At 42.1% G+C, this 19,037-nt stretch overlaps 1 protein-coding gene across 1 annotated transcript; it reads left to right on the plus strand.

Annotated features, from left to right (window-relative positions):
* The first annotated feature begins 53 nt into the window (after positions 1–53).
* Mix23 (mitochondrial matrix import factor 23) lies at positions 54–18,319 on the plus strand. The gene is made up of 5 exons (XM_048454206.3): positions 54–502; positions 10,610–10,735; positions 11,934–12,080; positions 16,392–16,451; positions 18,098–18,319. Exons 1-5 carry the CDS (start codon positions 452–454, stop codon positions 18,146–18,148), a joined length of 435 nt encoding a protein of 144 aa, XP_048310163.1. The 5' UTR covers positions 54–451; the 3' UTR covers positions 18,149–18,319.
* The last annotated feature ends 718 nt before the right edge of the window (positions 18,320–19,037 follow it).

Below are 19,037 nucleotides of genomic sequence, written 5' to 3' on the forward strand. Positions count from 1 at the left end.
AGGACGCGGCCAGGTGCCCAGCCTGCCCGGGCCTGAAGACCGACGAGAGAGGGTGACATGTGCTGAGTAGCGTTTTAGGACGGTGCCAGCGAATCACACACGCGGGGGGACTCGGGGCCCAGGGTCCTGCGGTGTGCAGGCATCGGGAATGTCCTTGAGGGAAGCCTGCTTCCACTTAGTGATTTTTTTTTAAAAAAAAAAAAAAAGGACTTAGTCATTCTCACCGATTGCCCACCCTCACTGTCCCAAACGCCCCTGTTTTTCGACGCTTTCTCCGGAGTCCCGTTCCTTATTAACAAGCACCTCTATGCTCTAGGGACAGTGGAAAGGCTCAGAGAAAGGCGAGCCGCGGTTTCTGCTCCGGGCTCCCACTACTTGCTATCAGGCAGCACCGCGGACACCTCTGCTCCATGGTGATTGGCCAGCAGCGGGGTCCTCGTGGTCGTCCAATATGGCGGCGCCCAGTGGCGGTGTGAACTGTGAAGAGTTTGCCGAGTTCCAGGTGATGAGGTTTTCCTCATGTGGAAGGCTTGTCCAGTCTTTTGTTCCCAGATCCTGTTTCGTGCTTTGGCCTGGGAGGGAGTATGGACAAGTTGTGGGAAAAGCAGGCGGTTCCGAGCCTTTTTTTTTTTTAGGGGAACCTTTGGAGGTCATGGGGGCTAGGGGTGGCCTTGGAAAGCGTAGCTGCTCAGTGCTGGGAGGTAGGTGGCTGAGGTCCTCTGCCTCATTCCGAAGTGCTAAAGTCGAGCTCGGAAGCTGTGGGTAGGAATTGCAACAGTTCAGCGGTTCCCCGAACTTAGTTCCCAGCTTCTGCCGTTCCTCTCCCACTTCTGAGTTGAGCTTTTGTGGGAAAGAAAGAAGTGAAAGGCCTTGTATACTTGATAAAATATTTACGATAGTGCCCTGTTTTGGTGAGGCAGACTATTTGAAAGCTTTGAGGGAGGGTTAATTCTCATATTTGGTCCGTGCTAATGCCTTCTTGATCCTGACACTTAAGGAAAAAATTGTGTATTTTTGTATTAAAAACAACAAAGGTGCAGAACTTAATACTTACCCAAGAATTCAAGAATAATAATCTCGATGTTGATCAGTTTTCACGTGTTCTGATACTAAACTAGAGTTGCCTATTTTTAAGCTAAAGATAGTGAAATTTCGTTTCACATATCATCGTTGACCTAGCTCTAATAATCTTAATACTTTGAGTAGTTTGTAGGTAGTAGTATTCTTTAAGATAACCTCATCAAATTGATCTCTTTGGTAACCGATTTTTGGTTTTTCAAGACAAGGTTTCTCTATAGCTTACGAGCCTGTCCTGGAAACTAGCTCTTGTAGACCAGGCTGGCCTCGAACTCACAGAGATCTGCCTGCCTCTGCCTCCTGATTTGCTGGAACTAAAGGCATGTGCCATCACCGCCCAGCTTTGGCAAAAAATTTAATAAATATCCAACTTAAAAGTCAAAACCCCTGTTTACCCAGAACTGGCCTTAGCTTGTCTTCTAACCTCCTTGTAAATAGGTATTACTTTTTGTTCCCACTTCTTCACAGATAGGACCAGAACATGCATGAAGATGCTATAATAATGTAAAACCTTAATATAGCTTAATTTTAGGTGCATTTGGTAAGATAATAAGACATGGTTGACTGGAATTCTCACAAATTATTGATCAAAGTTTGCATTCTTAAGAGCCGTTAGATCATTTTATATGTAAGTATCTAACTATGGGAAGTCCTGCGCTCAATACCAGTGGAAAGAAACTGAAGGTCATATGTCTTTCTTTTTATTGTAAATATTAGGTAGGATTTTACCCCATAATTATGAAAGAATTGTACTGTAAATGCCCTTGTATACTTCATCTAAATCCTTATGTATCTGCTCTGACTGTATGTATATGTATTTATCCACCTCTCAATCCATTAGTCCACCTTTTAATTTGAGGAATTTCAAAGCCAGTTGCAAAAGTCGAGTGCTTTTAAATATGCTGCCTGCGTATCATTAACTGGATTCAGCATTTGTTCACTATTTTGGAGGGATATATTTTGCATATATTGTAGTCCACATATATTTGTGAGTACTTGGCATAGTTTGACATTGACATATACTTGTAAGGCAAACGTCTGTCAACATCAAAATGAATGCTTTCACCTTCAAAAGTGTTCTGATGGGCTTTCCTAGGCATTCCCTGTCCCTTCCTGTCCAGTCCCAACTATTAGTACTACTCTGCTTTTGTTTTCACACAGCTCTGATTTTAAGCTTAAAAGATTTTTAGAGAGTTTTAACTTTTTTTAAAGCCCCCACAGAGAACTCCCAGAAAATACCTTATTTCCGAAATGAGATAGAATCCAAAAAAATAAAATTTAAAATTGAATGCTTCGACTCTTACTTTAACATACGTTTGAAAATTCCTTGAGTACTTTTTAGTCTGCTCAAGCTGCCATAACTAAATACTACTGACTAAATGGCTTAAACAACAGAAATGTGGTTGCCTGAACTTTTGGAAGATTGGGGTTGGGGTTAATTTCTGGTGAGGTCTCTTCCGGCCTTGCAGGTAGCTGTTTTCTCACCATGTCCTCACACCTTTAGTCTGTGTCTGTGCAGTTGGACAGGGTCCCTAATGTCTCTCTTCTTCTTCTAATAAGTACCTCAGATTAGGGTTCTTGCCCTGTTGACCTCCATTTCTGTTATGTTTGTATATATTTGACAAGGTCTCACACTGTTGTGGAGCCTGGCCCAAATAATTCTGGCTCAAGAAGTCCTGCCTCAGCTTCTCAAGTAACTGAAACCAGTGTGTGCCTTGTTGTGACCTCCACTTAACTTTCATTCCTAAAATCCCTATCTACAAGGGCTTTAGCATGCACGCCAGGCTACACAATTTAGCCACTATCAGGTTATCTACCAGCTACCAAGCTTTAGGAGGTACCGTGGTAGACAGGATATGAAAAAGGAGCTTTAAGTGAGGATTAAAACATGTAGAAGACAGTGAGCTATGGATAAAATGCATAAGAGCTCAAAAAGAAATATACCAAGAGGTCACAGTTGAGTTGGGTCTTAGGTAATACCGGTTGAATTCTAGGCAGAAGTTATAGCATACATTTCCTGTACAGTCATGCATTGCTTAATAATGAGTATATATCCTGAGAAATGTGTTACAGGTAGTTTTATGTACGCATATGTGAGCATAATTAAGCCTTATCTAGGTTTCAGTTAATCCTTGTCATGGCTTCTTGATACACCGGGATGCAGTAGACAGGAGGTCTGTGAAGATGCTGTAAGTAGAAGGAGAATTAGTCTAATGAAGGCTAGTATAACTTGATGAATGCACAGACTAGTAACAGCCACTTATCCCTATTGTCAAGTGTTACACTCTGCACACGATGACATTTGATACACTTTTGTACTGGGCGTGGTGGCTCACAACTTTAATCCTAGCAGTTAGGAGTCAGAGGCTGTGGGATTAGCCATTTTTGCGGCTTTGGGATGTCTCCTTTCATGAGTCACCTTTGTGTCCTCATCTGAATTTAGGATCTAGGCTATGTGTAAACGTCAGGTCATATAACTAAGTTCTAAGATCTAAACATGGTGTGTCAATCCTTTCTAGAACCTGATCCTCTTGTGTGCCTCTAGGCAAAATCTTTGACTTGTACTTTTATCCCCAAATGCTTCTCTCTCCCAACCCCCTTTCTATGTCATATATTTGAACTCTCTGCCTTGTTACTTGGGCCTGACTTGTTCCTGACATGTTCTTGTCATTTCCATACTTTGTCCCCATACCTGTCATTTGGAAGTACCTTCCTTTCTCTCCAGGTAAGACCCAGCTCATACATCTCTTGGAAAAAGTCAACTCGCTATTCCTTTTCAGAATGCTTTATTTCCATTAGGAATATATATTCGGGTATACATAGTTTATTTTGGGTTGACTTTAAACCACCCAGCCTTTATCCTAGATATCCTGGAGTTGACATAAGGGCTCTGATGCTTCTTCCACTGTAAGGAGATGGGCCGGGCAAGCCACTTACAGTCTTTTTTTATTCTTTCTCCTTTTTTGCAATCTATAAAATTTAATAATAACTTATAATTCTGAACAGTCCTGGAATAAGTGTGTCATCAGTTCAGATATTAGCATTGTATTTTTATTCCTTTTCTGTAAAAATTATTATGTGAATGTGTGCATGTGGGAGAGTACAGGGCATGCATGTGTGGAAGTCAGAGGACAGTCTGTGGAGTTGGTCCTTCCACCTTATGTGGCTTCCAGGAGTGAACTCGGTTGTCAGGTTTGTGTATTGTGCACCTTCACCTGGTTGGCTCTGTGCACTTAAACTCCCTGCGGTGATAAAATAGTCTGCCTTTGTGCTGTCTACATGGAGTGTTGCTGCTAACATGTGGGTCTCCAGCTTGTTAGTATGCTGCTGTGGTTGAAGGGTTTAAGACTTATTTTTATCTCGTCTGTATGGACATTTTGCTAGCAGGTAGAGGGCATTGGGGTCCCCTTAGGACTGGAATTAGATATTAGAGGCAATTGTTAGCTCCCATGTGGATGCTGGGGCTTGAACCCAAGTCCCTTGGAAGAGTGCTGTTAACTACCGAGCCACTTCTCCAGCCACCATAACTGAAGGTTTTAAATTATAAATTTCAGTTTAAATAACCTCTCATGCTAGCATCTGCTATATCAAAAGCCCAGCTCTAGATCATAGGTTGGGAATCCACCAGTACACAAGAAAGGGGGAAAATAGTCTACTTGGCAGCCCTCATTTGTAGATTCTGTTGATAAGATTGCAAAAGTAGTGGGTGGGCTCAAAACCAACAAGATGGTTCAGGTAAAAGTGCTTGCCACACAAGCCTTATTACAACTAGAGTTGATTCTGAGAACTTGTGTAAACATGGAGAGAACCAAATCCACAAAGCTATCGACTACATGCTCACCATGGAACATGTACACCCCACTCACTAATACATTTTTTAAAGAGGTAGATCCATTACCTAATGTGGACAAATTACCCAATTAATGCAGACAAAAATTGTTATGTAAAGACGTTAGTAGTTTGTCCACATTGTTTTGTTGGGAGGATTTGTTTACCATGATTAAGTTATAGCCGGTACTTAAGTGCAGAAATGGTTAAAGTTCAGCATCAATAAAAGCTCAACAAATTTTAAGCCATATAATCTTTTGCCTGGATTGCTTTGTCAGCCTTCCAACTGGTCTCCTTACATCTATCCTGGTGTCCAGTCCACTTTCTAGGCAGTCGTTTCAGAACATAAATCTGATCATATAACCCCACCGTTCTTAGAGCATTTCACTCATTTTCTATTCTTCTCAGAAAATATTATATTAAAATCCTGCAACATCCCCTACAGTAGTGAGTCTTGTCTTACTCTGTATTTTGTCATGCATTCAGCGGTCTATTTTAAGTGGCTGTCATGGGGGCATCCTGGCAGTTCTTGAGCTCTTAATGATGCTAAACCTGCAATAAATTTGCATTCCAGTTTACAACCCCCGTATTATACCAGGCAAGCGTAGTGGTTATTAAAAATGCCACCAGTACAGGGTTACCTAAAGGCGTATTTGGTAACTTGTTAACAGTCCAAAAATAGTACACTGTACAGTTTAAAAACAAATCTTTTAAAAATATTTATATGTGTTTTACCTGCATGTATGTCTGTGCACTACCTACATGCCTAGTACCCTCAGAGTCTAAACGAGGGAGTGAGATCCCCTGGAACTGGAGTTGTGAATGGTTGTGAGCCTCCTGTGTAGCTAGGGTGCTGGGAAGAACCTGGGTCCTCTGGATGAGCATCCAGGTCTCTTAACCACTGAGCCATCTCTCGCTTTTACATTCTTCCTGCTATCTTCTCTGTGGTATCTGAGCCTTGGAGGGAATGGTTCAGATTCTAGGACCAAGCAGCCAGTTGTCACCTATTGTCAGTACTTTGACCAATTAGGAGTCTGTGCATTACCTCCATCCACTGCCAAAAAGAAGCTTCTCTGACAAAGATAGAACAGCACTAGTCTATGGATATAAGCATAAGTATTTAGAAGGCATCTTAGCAGCTTGTCCATTTGGCAAAAACAACAGTAGTAGGTTCCACTATAGGGCCTATGACCTCTTCAGCCATGGTTTCCTAACCCAGTTTACAGTACCAGGTGTGAGTTATGTGGAGCAGTCAACCCCATATGTCTTGTCTGGCAGGTTGTTGTTATTGTAATTTATGAGGCCCACAGCTAGGTAAGATTGTCCATGACTTTTCTTCCCTAGGAGCCTACATAGCATCTTTTGGCACTATAAAAGCTATCCAACAGGAAGGATGCTTCTTGCATGTCTTTATGTCCTATGACCAAAGTGTATGGTGTCCTCAGCAATTGAATCTTACCATGGAGTCTGGTGGATAACTAAGAGTAATGATAATAACCTGTATTGTTTGGGGGGGGCACTAGGGCCTTACTGCTTGTAGGAGGTATCCTACAGTTGGCATTGGGATTTTTATATAATAATGTGGCTTTGGGGAGGACCAGTATCCACCCATGCAGGGAACCCCCTTTAAACTTTTTAAAAAACAAATTATATTTTAAGTAACTTAGAAAGTAGCTTTCAATAGGAATTTTTCCCGAGTCTTAGTTTGGTTTAACACTTCCCTCTAGCCTGTCTTCTCTACCTGCCTCCCATCCTGCTCCAGCCTAAACCCCAATCTTCTCCCATTCTACTCTCATGTCCGTGTGTCCTGCTGTCCCACCTCCTTTCCTTCTCTCTGATGTCCCCTTTCTAGCTCTCTGACCTCTGCAGGTACCCCAGGTTAAGATTTGAAGCTAGGTTCTGCCTAAGAGAATGTCTGGTCTTTGTCAGAGATGTTTCTTCATCTCCTAGCCAAGACAGCTCAGAGCCCCAACTTGATCCTGTTTCATTCCATAAGATTTCTCTTTCCCACAGTGCTTCTCTCTCTCTCTCTCTCTCTCTCTCTCTCTCTCTCTCTCTCTCTCTCTCTCTCAGCAACTGCCCGAGCGCAGTGTGAGTTAGGTGGAAAGATGAACTCTGGGACTGTAACCGCGGTGCCTTTCAGAGAAGAAAGTCGCTGAGAACTTTCCTGGCCAAGGAAAACTATCTAAAAAGTACATCTGAAACTTGGCCTCAGAAGATAAGTTTTTCCTCACTGCAAGGGAGGAAAAGAAGAATTTGAAGGCGATTTCTAAAGGGGTTCTGAAAAAAGCAGTCATGTTAAAAGGAGGTTGGGTTGGCTTTGTCTGATCTATCCCTCCCCTGCCCCGAGATAAGATCTTGCTACATAATCCTTGCTAGTCTCCAACTCATGACTCTCCTGTCTCAGCCTCCTGAGTGCTAAGTTCACAGGCTTGTGCCAGCACACCCAGCTTCTTTCTTCCCTGTGACTCCCCAAGTGACTCATCGTTTGTTTGAAATTTACAATTCATGGCATTGTATGGCATAATATTTAAAATGGTAGTTGTCCAGGGACTATGTTGAGATTGTCCCCTAAGAATTATGGTTTGCAAAGAATACTATCAGCAGAAGTAGATACAGGGAAAGGAGACAAGGTAATGAACTTATTTGCCTGTGGTGTTCTGTTGTTTTATTTATTTGGGGAAGGGACTGCTTGTGCAATGGTATTGAAGTGAGTGGAGGTCAGAGGACAACCTGTGGGAGTTGGTTTCCTCCTTCCGGCATGTGGGTCTGGGGATTGAACTCGGGTCATCAGGCTTGACAGCAGGCGCTTTCTGTTGGGCTTTCTCATGAGTCCTTGCCTGTGATTTATTAATCCATATTATGGATGTTGTGAAAGCTGGTTTTTTCTGCTTTGAGATCATGAGCAGGCTATTAAAATATTCTACAGTTTAAGGTGAACAAGTTGTAGGACATAATTTAGACTACGTGCTCTGATTAAATGGACAAAACGATTACAATTAGCAACACTCTTGCCTCTTTCACAGACAAAGTCTTTACAGAAGGTTAAATTTGTCTTCAAGGAAACTGGGAGTAGATTAGTGATGGAGCACTAGCCTGGCATGCATGAGGATTTGAGTTTGATTCCCAGGACTGGGGTGGTGTGGATTCTTCAAGGCATTTTTAGTATCAAGGCAAAATGTTCACAATACGTCATTTTTAAAAGTTGCATAGTGGGGGCTGGAAAGATGGCTCAGTGGTTAAGAACACTGGCTGCTTTTCCGGAGGACCTGGGTTCAATTCCGGCACCCACATAGTAGTTCACAGCTGTCTGTAACTCAAGTTCCAGGGGATCCAACACTCTCACACAGACATGCAGGCAGGCAAAAGACCCATGCATATAAAATAAAAATAAATCATTTTTAAAATGTTACATAGTATCTCAATTTCATAAAAATATTCATGAGTGTATAAATAGTAAACCTGTTAATATATTAATTACTAATTTAATTGGGTAATTAAATATTTTTTCAAATTTTTCTAAAAGGAAGGTATATGTGAGGGGATGCAATAAAGAATCACTGAAATGGACATTCTGGTAAGGTTAAGAAGGTTTTTGGGTTTTTTGTTTGTTTGTTTTAAAGATTTATTTATTTATTATATATGCAACATTCTGCCGCCATGTATGCCTGCACGCCAGAGGAGGGCGCCAGATCTCATTACAGATGGTTGTGAGCCACCATGTGGTTGCTGGGAATTGAACTCAGGACCTTTGGAAGAGCAGCCAGTGCTCTTAACCACTGAGCCATCTCTCCAGCCCCTGTTTGTTTGTTTTTTAAGATTTATTATGTATACAGTGTTCTGCCTGCATGTATACTTCCACACCAGAAGAGGACACCAGATCTCATTACAAAAGGTTGTGAGCCACCATGTGGTTGCTAGGAATTGAACTCAGCCAGTGCTCTTAACCTCTGAATCATCTCTCCAGCCCAAGAAGAAGGTTCTTATTGTGAATAAAAGAGAGAAAAAGAAAGAAAAAGAATTAAGACTGCTTGTGGCTAGGGAAATGGGGGAGGACAGAGTGACAGAGACAGATTGAGAGAGCATAACAAGAGCTAGGAAATACAGCGTGGGGGGAGTTAGGGTGTGGAGGGAGGGGGTTGGAGGTGTGGGGTGCTGAAGGATGAGTAGCTGGGAGGGAGAAAGGGCCAGGAGGCTACTGTGGACTTGAAAATGTGTAACAAGCACCCTTAGTGGAGGACTGAGGGAGCCTGGAGGCTGATGGGCTGGCTCTGCTATGTCACCATGTCCCTTCTGCCAGAGACTAGGGAAATGACTCCTTTGGCAAATGGGAACCAGTTTCACAAGTTCCTAAGGAATGCTGGCTTTTTAACCATAACCTCTGTAAATCCTTTGTAGTCCATCTTGAGCTCATTTCTAGATATATGGACATCCTGTGACTTGACAGATGGTAACGCTAATGATAAGGAACGTTTTTAATACATAGGAGAAAAAGTGAAAGTGTTGGCTTCAGTCATGGGTTTAATTTGACAAAGGAAAGAAAGAGGGTTTATGTTGAGGGAGATGGTTTGGTGAAGTTTCCTCTAATACATGTCAATGTTAAATGCTAATTTCGAAGTTTCCACAAATAAGTGTGTTTGTAATTTAATATAATTGTTTTCTCAGCAGGTTTTCAGTGGGAGTGGTGTTTTGTGTGTGTGGGGGGGTGTATATAAAAAAGAGAAGTGTAGCCTGGCAGTGGTACACGCCTTTAATCCCAGCACTTGGGAAGCAGAGGCAGGTGAATCTGAGTTTGCGGCCAGCCTGGGCTACACAGAGAAAACCCCGTCCCAGGAAAAAGCGAGCGAGAGAGAAGTGTCTACTGTTGGAAACTCAGTCCCGTGTTTCTGTTAACTGAGGACAGCTTAGCTCTCTGGCGAGGAGTGCGAGCGCTGCCTGCAGTGTGGGTACCCAGAGCTCTTTTTCTTTTTTCTTTTGGGAACAGTAGGTTCCTGGGGATGGAACTCAGGGCCTCGCAGGAGGTAGGCAAGTGCTCTGCTACTGGGCAACATCCCCAGCCACTCAGAGATCATAACTTTTGGTATATTGTCCTTTGGGTTAGGTGTGTGTGAGTTGGAGACCATTTGAAGGGAAGTAGAGTCTTGAGAAATGTTACCCAGGGTTACTAAAGAACAACTAAAACTAATTCCTACTTGTTCAATGAATTAAAGAAGCCAAAGTATGTTTTTTTCTCTAGTACCAACGTTCCATTTTTATCACAAAAATATCTACACTCATAGAAAGTCAAAGTGCTGGAAGGTAAAGCTGGCATGTGCTGCTTCGTGTCTGTGAGCTGACTGGTCCTGTCCATGCGGAACTGGAGCGGTGGCATGGTTGTGGGGAGTGTGTGGTGTCCAGGTTGGGGACCCTCTTTGGCTGTGTTGGAGTTGGAAGACAGTTTGCTGGGTATCATTCCAGACCATGGGATTTCACTGTTGAGCCACAGAGATAGACTCAGAGTCCTCTGTGAGAATCACTATTACATATCCTACCCATTATCCTTGTGATAAAGACATTTTGGGTATACTCTGTTTAGCTTGTTTTCCTCTTACATAAAGTAGTTGTAAAATATCTAAGATTTCTTTTTTCTTTTTGCTTAAGTATTTAATTTTAAACACTTAACACTTCATTGAGTTTATATTCTTTTTATTTTAAATATATATAGGAATTACTCAAGGTGATGAGGACAATTGACGACAGAATAGTACATGAATTAAACACTACGGTTCCAACAGCTTCCTTTGCAGGGAAGATTGATGCCAGCCAAACCTGTAGACAGCTTTATGAGTCTGTAAGTTTATCTCTGAGTCTCTCCTTTGTGTTTCTTTCGTCCCTTTCTTTGCAGACAAAGTGACTTGTACATACGCTGTGAAAAGCACAAGCCATCCTTATATTTCTTTGCGTGCACTTGAAAGTGGAAGTATACTAGTTTCAATGTGGTTTCTACAGCTCCAGACAGTGTGTGGCGTATGCACAAATCTGTGAAGAAATGGTTATAAAGAATGGGAGCAGAATTGTTTGGCTTATGCATGCATGGCCTTTTGCTTAAATAGACAGTATGCTTTTGTGGACAAACTTATTTATTTAATTAAATTTAGAACACTACCTACTAGCATCTAGGTTCTGTTTTTTTGGTTTTTTTTTTATTAAAGATTGCCATTCTATTGAGCAATCAAGTAAATACTGTGATTTTAGAAAATTGGATGGTGTGGTGTTTAGTCATTGTAAGTGGGGGTGAGTCCAAGTCCTAGCATACCTTGGATGTTTGATGGTCCACTTATGTCTTGGTATATCTGAATGTGGTCAATTTTTGATACTCTCCTCCTTGAACCACAATCGTTAGACCTTGCTACCCAAGACAGATGGAGAAAGGCTGTTCTTGAATGTATTACTCTAAGAAGGGATTATTGGAATCATTCTGTCAGCTGTCCTTGCAATCAACACACAAAACGGATACAACCACTAATCTGTGCCTCAGGTTTTCTTTATCAATACTTACTTGAGATTTTTGAAAAGACCTCTAATGGCAAAGTTAAGTAACATTCTTTGTATTATTCTCCACATCACTTACTGCCTTAACATCTTCCCCTTGTTAACAACACGGGACTGAAAACAGCCAGAAAAGACAAAAAGAAGGAAGACAAGCAGAAGTGGCGGGGAAGGTGGCTATAGGGTACAGGAGCATGTGCTGGGAGTGGTGAACTAGCAAGGACGGCTGCCGGAGACAGGAGGGAGGAGCAGGAGAGGTGGCCTGGACTGTGGGCGGAGGTAGCCTAGCCTTGTCCTCTGCGCCTTCCGAGGTTTTCCCTCTGAATCTGCTTTTAGGTGATTTAGCCAATCCAAAATGATCTCTTCAAGAGATTCAATTTTTAAAAAAAAAAAAAACTTAAGCTATTAATTTTCTGAAGGTTCAAATTGGTTTTCCTAACACTAAAATGTAACAAACTAATGTGATTTCTTTTCCTCTTTTCATTCCTTTGTTCTTTTAGTTGATGGCAGCTCATGTCAGTAGGGACAGAGTTATAAAGAACTGTATAGCCCAAACCTCAGAAGTAGTAAAAAGTCTCCGAGAAGAAAGAGAGAAGAACCTGGATGACTTAACGTTATTAAAGCAGCTTAGAAAAGAACAGACAAAGGTAAGTTGGGCAGACTTTACATGTCTAGGGCAAAGGTTTCCCAAATATAGTCTTCAAAGTAGAGTTTTAAGGCAAAATTTCAAGGAAATTTTGGTTATTACTTTAAAAAATGATGAGGTCAGGGTTGGGAGGATGGATCAGTAGATAAATTATTTGCTTTGCAAATATGAGAACTGTAATTTGGATCTTGAGAACCCTTGTAAAGAATTGGGTGGTGTGGGCCTGGAAAGATGGCGTAGTGGTTAAGAACACTGACTGCTCATCCAGAGGACTTAAGATTTGATTGCTAGCACCCACACAGGTGCTAATAACTGTTGGTAATTCCAGTGTCCTAGAAGATCTGATCTCCCTTGATGGTGTCTGCAGGCACCAGGCATGTACGTGGTATACAAACATGCAAGCACAATACCCATATACATCAAATAAATTAAACCACCACCAACAGCAAAAACAAAACCTGAGTGGCGTGTCGGCCCCCTGTAATCACAGCTCTCCGGAGGCAGACAGGAGATCCCTGGACAAGCTGGCTAGCTAGACTAGCCAGAATTCACTAGAACCAGGTTCAGTCAGAGACCCTACCTCACTGTTGTCTAGAAAAGACACACAACAAACTTCAGGCCTCCACTTGCAAGTGTACACTTGTACTCACACACACAAACACAAATAAATAAACAATTTTAAAAGACAAGTGCTCACTCAGGGATATATGAAAGGAAGCTTTTTTCCTCATATGATACATTTAATGAGGCAGGAATGTTGCTCTGTAGCCCTTGTTTGTGGCTTACCAAGAAAAAAGTTGTGCTTTGGTGTTCTGGGGATCGGTTCCAGGACTCATCCTCTTCCAGCCAGGGAGATCAAAGTCCACAGATTCTCAAGTCCCATATGTAAAGTAGTATAGTATTTGCATTTAACTTTTTTTGCAGGTATGTTTGTGTGAGGATATCAGACCTTGAAGTTACAGATATTGTGGACTGCCATGTTGGTGCTAGGAATTAAATTCAGCTCACCCAGGTCCTCTGGAAGAGCAGCCAGTGTTCTTAACCCCGAGCCATCTCTGTAGCCCTTGTTGTTTCTTAATAATAGAAATTTTTCTTACATGACCACCATATAATTATCAGTATAGTTGTCTACTTAAGACAGATAGCACACTGCTGTGCGGTGGTGGCCTCAGCACTCAGGAGGCAGAGACAGGTGGATCTCTGTGAGTTTGAGGCCAGCCTGGTCTATAAGAGCTAGTTCCAGGCCAGGGTCTAAAGCTACTGAAAAACCCTGTCTTGAAAAACCAAAAAAAAAAAAAAAAGCACAGTGGGCAACTTATAGTTCTTGTGTGTCAGATGAGACTGAAAAGGCAGAGTGCAACATGCTCTATCTATTTATCATCTAATCTATGTGCCTGTCTCTATCTAATCATCTATCTATCTAAGGTAATTGTGGAATTTGGTTGGTATTTGTTTAGCAGATGTAGCCAGTTGCAGGGGGCACACAGCAAGTAGGCCAGGCTGCTGTGCTTTTTCGGTTATTCTGCTAATTCAGTGTTTGCCTGGAGACAGCCCCACCTCTGTGTTTCTCTTCGTCCATGAATACTGCTTAGGTCTCTGTTCCATACTTGCTTACTCATCAGACAGTGATTGGAGTCTCCAGATAGTATATTTATTAGAATAGTCCTTGTCCCACCCCTTCATATTCAGGATTATTTGTATGTTATTTTATAAAATTGGTCAGGGACTAAATAGCTTTAAGCTTGCTTGCTTTCTTTTTTGGTTGGTTGGTTGGGGTTTTTTTGTTGTTGTTTGTTTGTTTTTCAAATCAAGGTTTCTCTTTGTAGCTTTGGAGCCTGTCCTGGAACTCTCTCTGTAGACCAAGCTAGGTCTGGTCTAGATACTCAGAGATCCATCTCCCTCTGCCTCCCAAGTACTGGGGTTAAAGGCGTGCGCCACCACAGCCTAGCGACCTGTTTCTTCAGAGTGTGACTGCGAACCTGTCCTCCACTCTCAGGAAAGGTCATCCTTTCCAACTAATCCATCATCTTAACAGTGAAGGAGGAAGGGGGCCCAGGCTGAGCCATTCACATAGCCAGGTAGACTCTGCTTGAGCAGCAGTGGTGTGAACATGCAGCCTCCGTACTACCCTTACATCCTGGATTTTGTTGAAGATGTTGACTGGGCATGTGGGGCAGGATTGCTAAGACGTGTGCTGAAAAGTCAGAGTCAAGCTACCCTTGCTAGTGAAGTACAAAGTTCAGCTAAGCCCTGATATTCAGGAGTGACTGTGTCTATTTACTCAGCTCTCACATCTGCCCCTTTGCCCTTAGTGCCTGGAAGGCAGGGCCACAGGGACTACAGGGAGGGGCATTGGAAGCAATCAGTGAGTAAACGTAAGCTCTGATTCCCGGCCATAAGGCCACAGTGAGTAGTGCTGGGGGAGAGGGAGTGGTGGCTCTTTACCTCCCTCAGGTGTTGTGGACTCTGTAAGAGAGAGTCCTTCAGACGGTCCAGCTCTTCCTCATTCAGTGAGGATGCAGGGACATTAACTGGCATCCCTAAAGTCACAAACTAGTGAGTGGTTAGGAATTTTAGTAACCTTTAATTATCAAACATATCGTCTGTAAGACTCATTCTTCACAAACCTTGTACAACCTATTCCAGCCTTTGTAGGTTAGGGTCCCTGTTTTGTTTTTATATTTTCCATTTAGGAAAATTCCAATCATTTTATCTTTTATTGTATAGAATCCTTATCTAAAACATTATCATCCTCATCCTACCCTCCCCATTTCAAATATGATCTAGTTTATTCTGGAGCTACGGATGAGTGACCCTAACGTAGGAAACTCAGAGCAAGGTCACCCCATGTTTCATGTTCCAATGTGGAAGCCGTTTCATGAAGTTTTATAGTAATAGAATAAAAAAGTTCTTTTTAACTTTTCTTACTAAAAGTTATCTCATTTATTACCTTCTTAACATTTTTCTCACCTACTTACTGTTTCTTTAAATTAGAGCTGAATCCAAATTATGTATATGGCACAATGTAGCAAATTAAGATCTGTACTCTGTTGTATCTATTGTAAAATCTGTATTCTGTTGATATCAAACTTCTGGAGTGTTTTTCTTTCTGCTGTTAGTTTTAGACAAACTTTTTAACTTCTTGGATATTATACCACCCACCTCCAGGGATGGGGTCCTCCCTGGAACTTGAGAATTAGAGAAGTCTTGCATCCCAACAAGCACCTCCAGATCTGCCCGTGACCTTCAGCAGCCAGCACTCTTTGTAGGCGAGAGAGGGCAGAACAGCTGAGAAGCTTGTTCACACGCTAACCTTGTAACTGCAGTGTTGGGTACAGAAGATGTTTCTTGCCCTTGTTCTAGCAGTGGACACCTGGGAAGCTGGGTTTCTGTGGGTGCATCCTCACTTCTCCATCAGCCTGTATATAACACCGTCAGATTGGGCGCTTCACATATCCATCATCCTGTATGTAGCACCGTCAGATTGGGCGCTCCACATATCTAGCAGGAATCATTTGGGAAAGCCCTTTTGAGGCAGTCAACCAGGGTTCCCCATTAGGAGTCCCAGGCAGTGCAGAATGTCCTCAGGGACACTTCCAGGTAGAATAATAGATTGTGACAGGTGGAGATAAGCTCACCAGATAGGCCCACACAGCCCAGCAGAGCTGACTGAGGAAGTGAAGGCAGAGCTGGAGTTTCTAGGGGTCTTTTTCTACATGACTAAGCTCTGCACAGCTGAATTTGTGGCTCCTCCTTCCCACTGGAAGCTCATTTCTGTCCTGAGATAAGCAATGGTGACATCTATTAGAAATGGTTTTGTTTCCGGTTCTTTTCAGGGAAATTTTTTGCTCTTGGGCTGGTTTGCTGTTCTTTCCTTCCCTGTCACAGTTAGTCAGGCCAGCCCATCCCTAGAAAAGGGACGGATGGATACCTTGAGATAGACTTGCTGAATTGTGGAGGGCCCAGTGTCTCAGAGTGCTCGGGCAGAAAGGACAGTTTTCTAATATAATGTGTATTACCTGTGCTTTTTAAAATTTGCTTTATCTTTATTTTGTACGTAGTGTGTGGAGGGGGGGGAGGTATGGCCGCCTGTGCTGGTGTGTGAGCCAGAGGTTGATGTGAGGATGTATTCCTCAATTACTTCTCCACCTTAGTTTTTTGAGGCAGGGTCTCCCACTGTTCTGGGAGCTTGCAGTTTTAGCTAGATTGGCTGGCCAGCAAGTTCCCAGGATCTGCCTGCCTCCACCCCGACTGGGGTTCTAGGTTTAACTCTTCACTCAGAATTTCTGTTTTTCTTTTTCCTCTCTTGCAGTTGAAATGGATGCAGTCAGAACTAAATGTTGAAGAAGTGGTAAATGACAGGAGCTGGAAGGTAGGAAATAATGTTGGTTCTTGTAGAGAACTGAGCGAGCAAGGGGCAGCCAGGGGAGGGACAAAAAGTGCAGGCAGACTGAGGGTGGGGAGTGCTCACTTCTGTGTGGAGGCACAATGGCTTTACAAGCAGCTGGAGGGTTTTGTGATTCTGTGCATCTCCTAACACTAATTATGGGCATATATAATATTCAGAGTTTTTATTGTAATTAACTGAGAACTGTCAAAGAAGTTATTTGTTATAATTAGCCTTTTATGCAGTTACTTTTTACAAAACCAAAGTTGCTAACATTATTTTGCATTTGTGTCTGTTAATATTCATTGAGTCTCATTAAATGCAATTACACCGGGAACATCAAGTGGAAAGGAACCACTTAGATAAATAAATTCCAGAGAAGGGAGAACAGCTGAGCTGGGCTTCACCACACTCCACACTCTGGCCAAGCTAGGTTTCTCCACACTCTGACCAGATCTCTCTGGACTTAGAGATCAACTGCTGGACATTGACTAACTTCTAGCATTTAGTAACTGTTTGTCTCTTCAGGGGTTTTTGTTACAGAGATAATTTTGTTTCAGAATTTTCACCTACACCCACACAAAGAGATTAATCATTAAGCAGAGGTGATGTTTTGGTATATAACCTTCCAGCTCAGACTTGTTAACTGTTTCTAAAAGTCATAAATGAAGTCATCTTCTACCTGTTAGTAGCCAGCATATTTCCTGTGTCATTAAATAATTACATCTATCTTTAAAAAAAAAAAAAGACTCACAACATGTGAAGGCATGAATAAATCACAGACTATAAATTGACTGCTTTATGGCATTTCTTTATCTTCCTTGCCAAAGTGTAGCCTATACTCGCCCTTGCATCTACATAAGGGCTATGCTGCTTGAAAGATTTTGGCAGTGTTTGTCTTTGCACACATTCTCTGTAAAGTCATAAGTTATTTTGGGGCTCTGATGGGAGAGGGGTATGGTGGATGTCTAGCTGTAAAGAGCTGGTCCAGAGGGTTTGGGTACATGTAGTGTGTGGTAGGTGGTAGGAGTGAAACAGTTTGGATTTGTTGTCACGGGTACCCCTCAACATGATGGGATTACAATCCCACTAAACCTAAGTGTTCTCAGGACACTAAGCAGTGACTACATTGAAAGACAATATTCTTCTGTGTATTATTAGCCCACAGAAAAATCAAAATTTAGCCAGGCTGAAGCAGGACTGACTGTGAGTTTGAGTCCAGGCCAAGATACATAATAAGTTCAAGACCAATATGAACTACAAAGCAAGACCTCTTACTCTTTTTAACCCTGTTACTCTTATGCATGACTCTGCCAAGATTTTTATGTAGCATTGCCCCATTTAGTCAGAGGGCATTCTCTAACACTTAGGAAATGTTTCAGATTTTAGGAAGCAAGGTGACCCAAACAAGAAATACATAAATTCACATAATTTAGCAGAAGGCATATCCAGCTAGTTAATGGGTATTGAAATTGTCTAGTGAATGTTACCAGGGTGTACATCATGTTTAATTTGGTGTGCTAAAGAAATTTTCTGTTTCCTGAGCCTATTGACCTAGATCAGATGCTAGCATCCTCCTAACTTGTTGACAGGATAACTCAATGACTTCTGTTTCTGTTTGAACATCTTAGGTGTTTAATGAACGCTGCCGAATTCACTTCAAGCCTCCAAAGAATGAGTAGAGGTTTTTTTTTTTTGGTCATCTCATCAACTAAGCGTGACAGACGTCATCAGGGCGGGCTCCCGGGGATGGTCTCCGAGCCAGCAGGCCAATTCTCATAATTATAATAATCAATTACTATTTTATACTGATTCTGTACAAATGTTTTGTAACTATTAAAATAATTTTCTGACTCCGTGTACATACTTATTTGGTGGGTTTGCAAGTTGAGACAGTAAGTTCTCCATGTCATTTTGCCTGCTTGAGTTTTACAAATTTATTGGTATGGATGTGAACCTTTTTGGTCATAGATGAAGTTTCTTTTTTATTTGTCAATTGTGGGTTTATTTTAAAGGGCAGAATCAGGCTGGAGAGGTGGTCAGTGGTTAAGAGCACTGGCTGCTCTTTCAGAGGGCAGTTTCCATCTCAGCACCCTCAAGGTACTCAGAGCTGTCTATAACAGTCCAGGGGAGCTGATGCCCTCTTCTGGCCTTTGTTGGCATCAGGAACACGTGATGCACAGACAGACATGCAGGCAAAATACCCGTGCTTATAAAAAAGTAAATAAAATGACGGAATCAGGCTGGATCCTATACAAACAAACTCTCTGATTTTTTATTTTTAAAGCTGTGCATGGTGACAGGTGCCTGTAATCCTATCCCTTGGGAGGCTAAGATGAGTGTATTACAAGTTTGAAGCCATTCTGGGCCATATACTGAGACCCTGTCTCACAAAACAAGAACATTTATCTTGAATCAGGCTGTGTTGCTGTACACCTTTAATCCCAGCACTTGGGAGGCAGAGGCAGATGGATCTCCGAATTCGAGGCCAGCCTGGTCTACAGAGCAAGCTCCAAAACAGGTAGGGCTTCACAGAGAAACCATGTCTCAAACAAGACAATAAAAGAAGAA

Source organism: Myodes glareolus, chromosome 2, assembly GCF_982192425.1.
Source record: "Myodes glareolus chromosome 2, mMyoGla1.1, whole genome shotgun sequence".
Lineage (NCBI taxonomy): Eukaryota > Metazoa > Chordata > Mammalia > Rodentia > Cricetidae > Myodes > Myodes glareolus.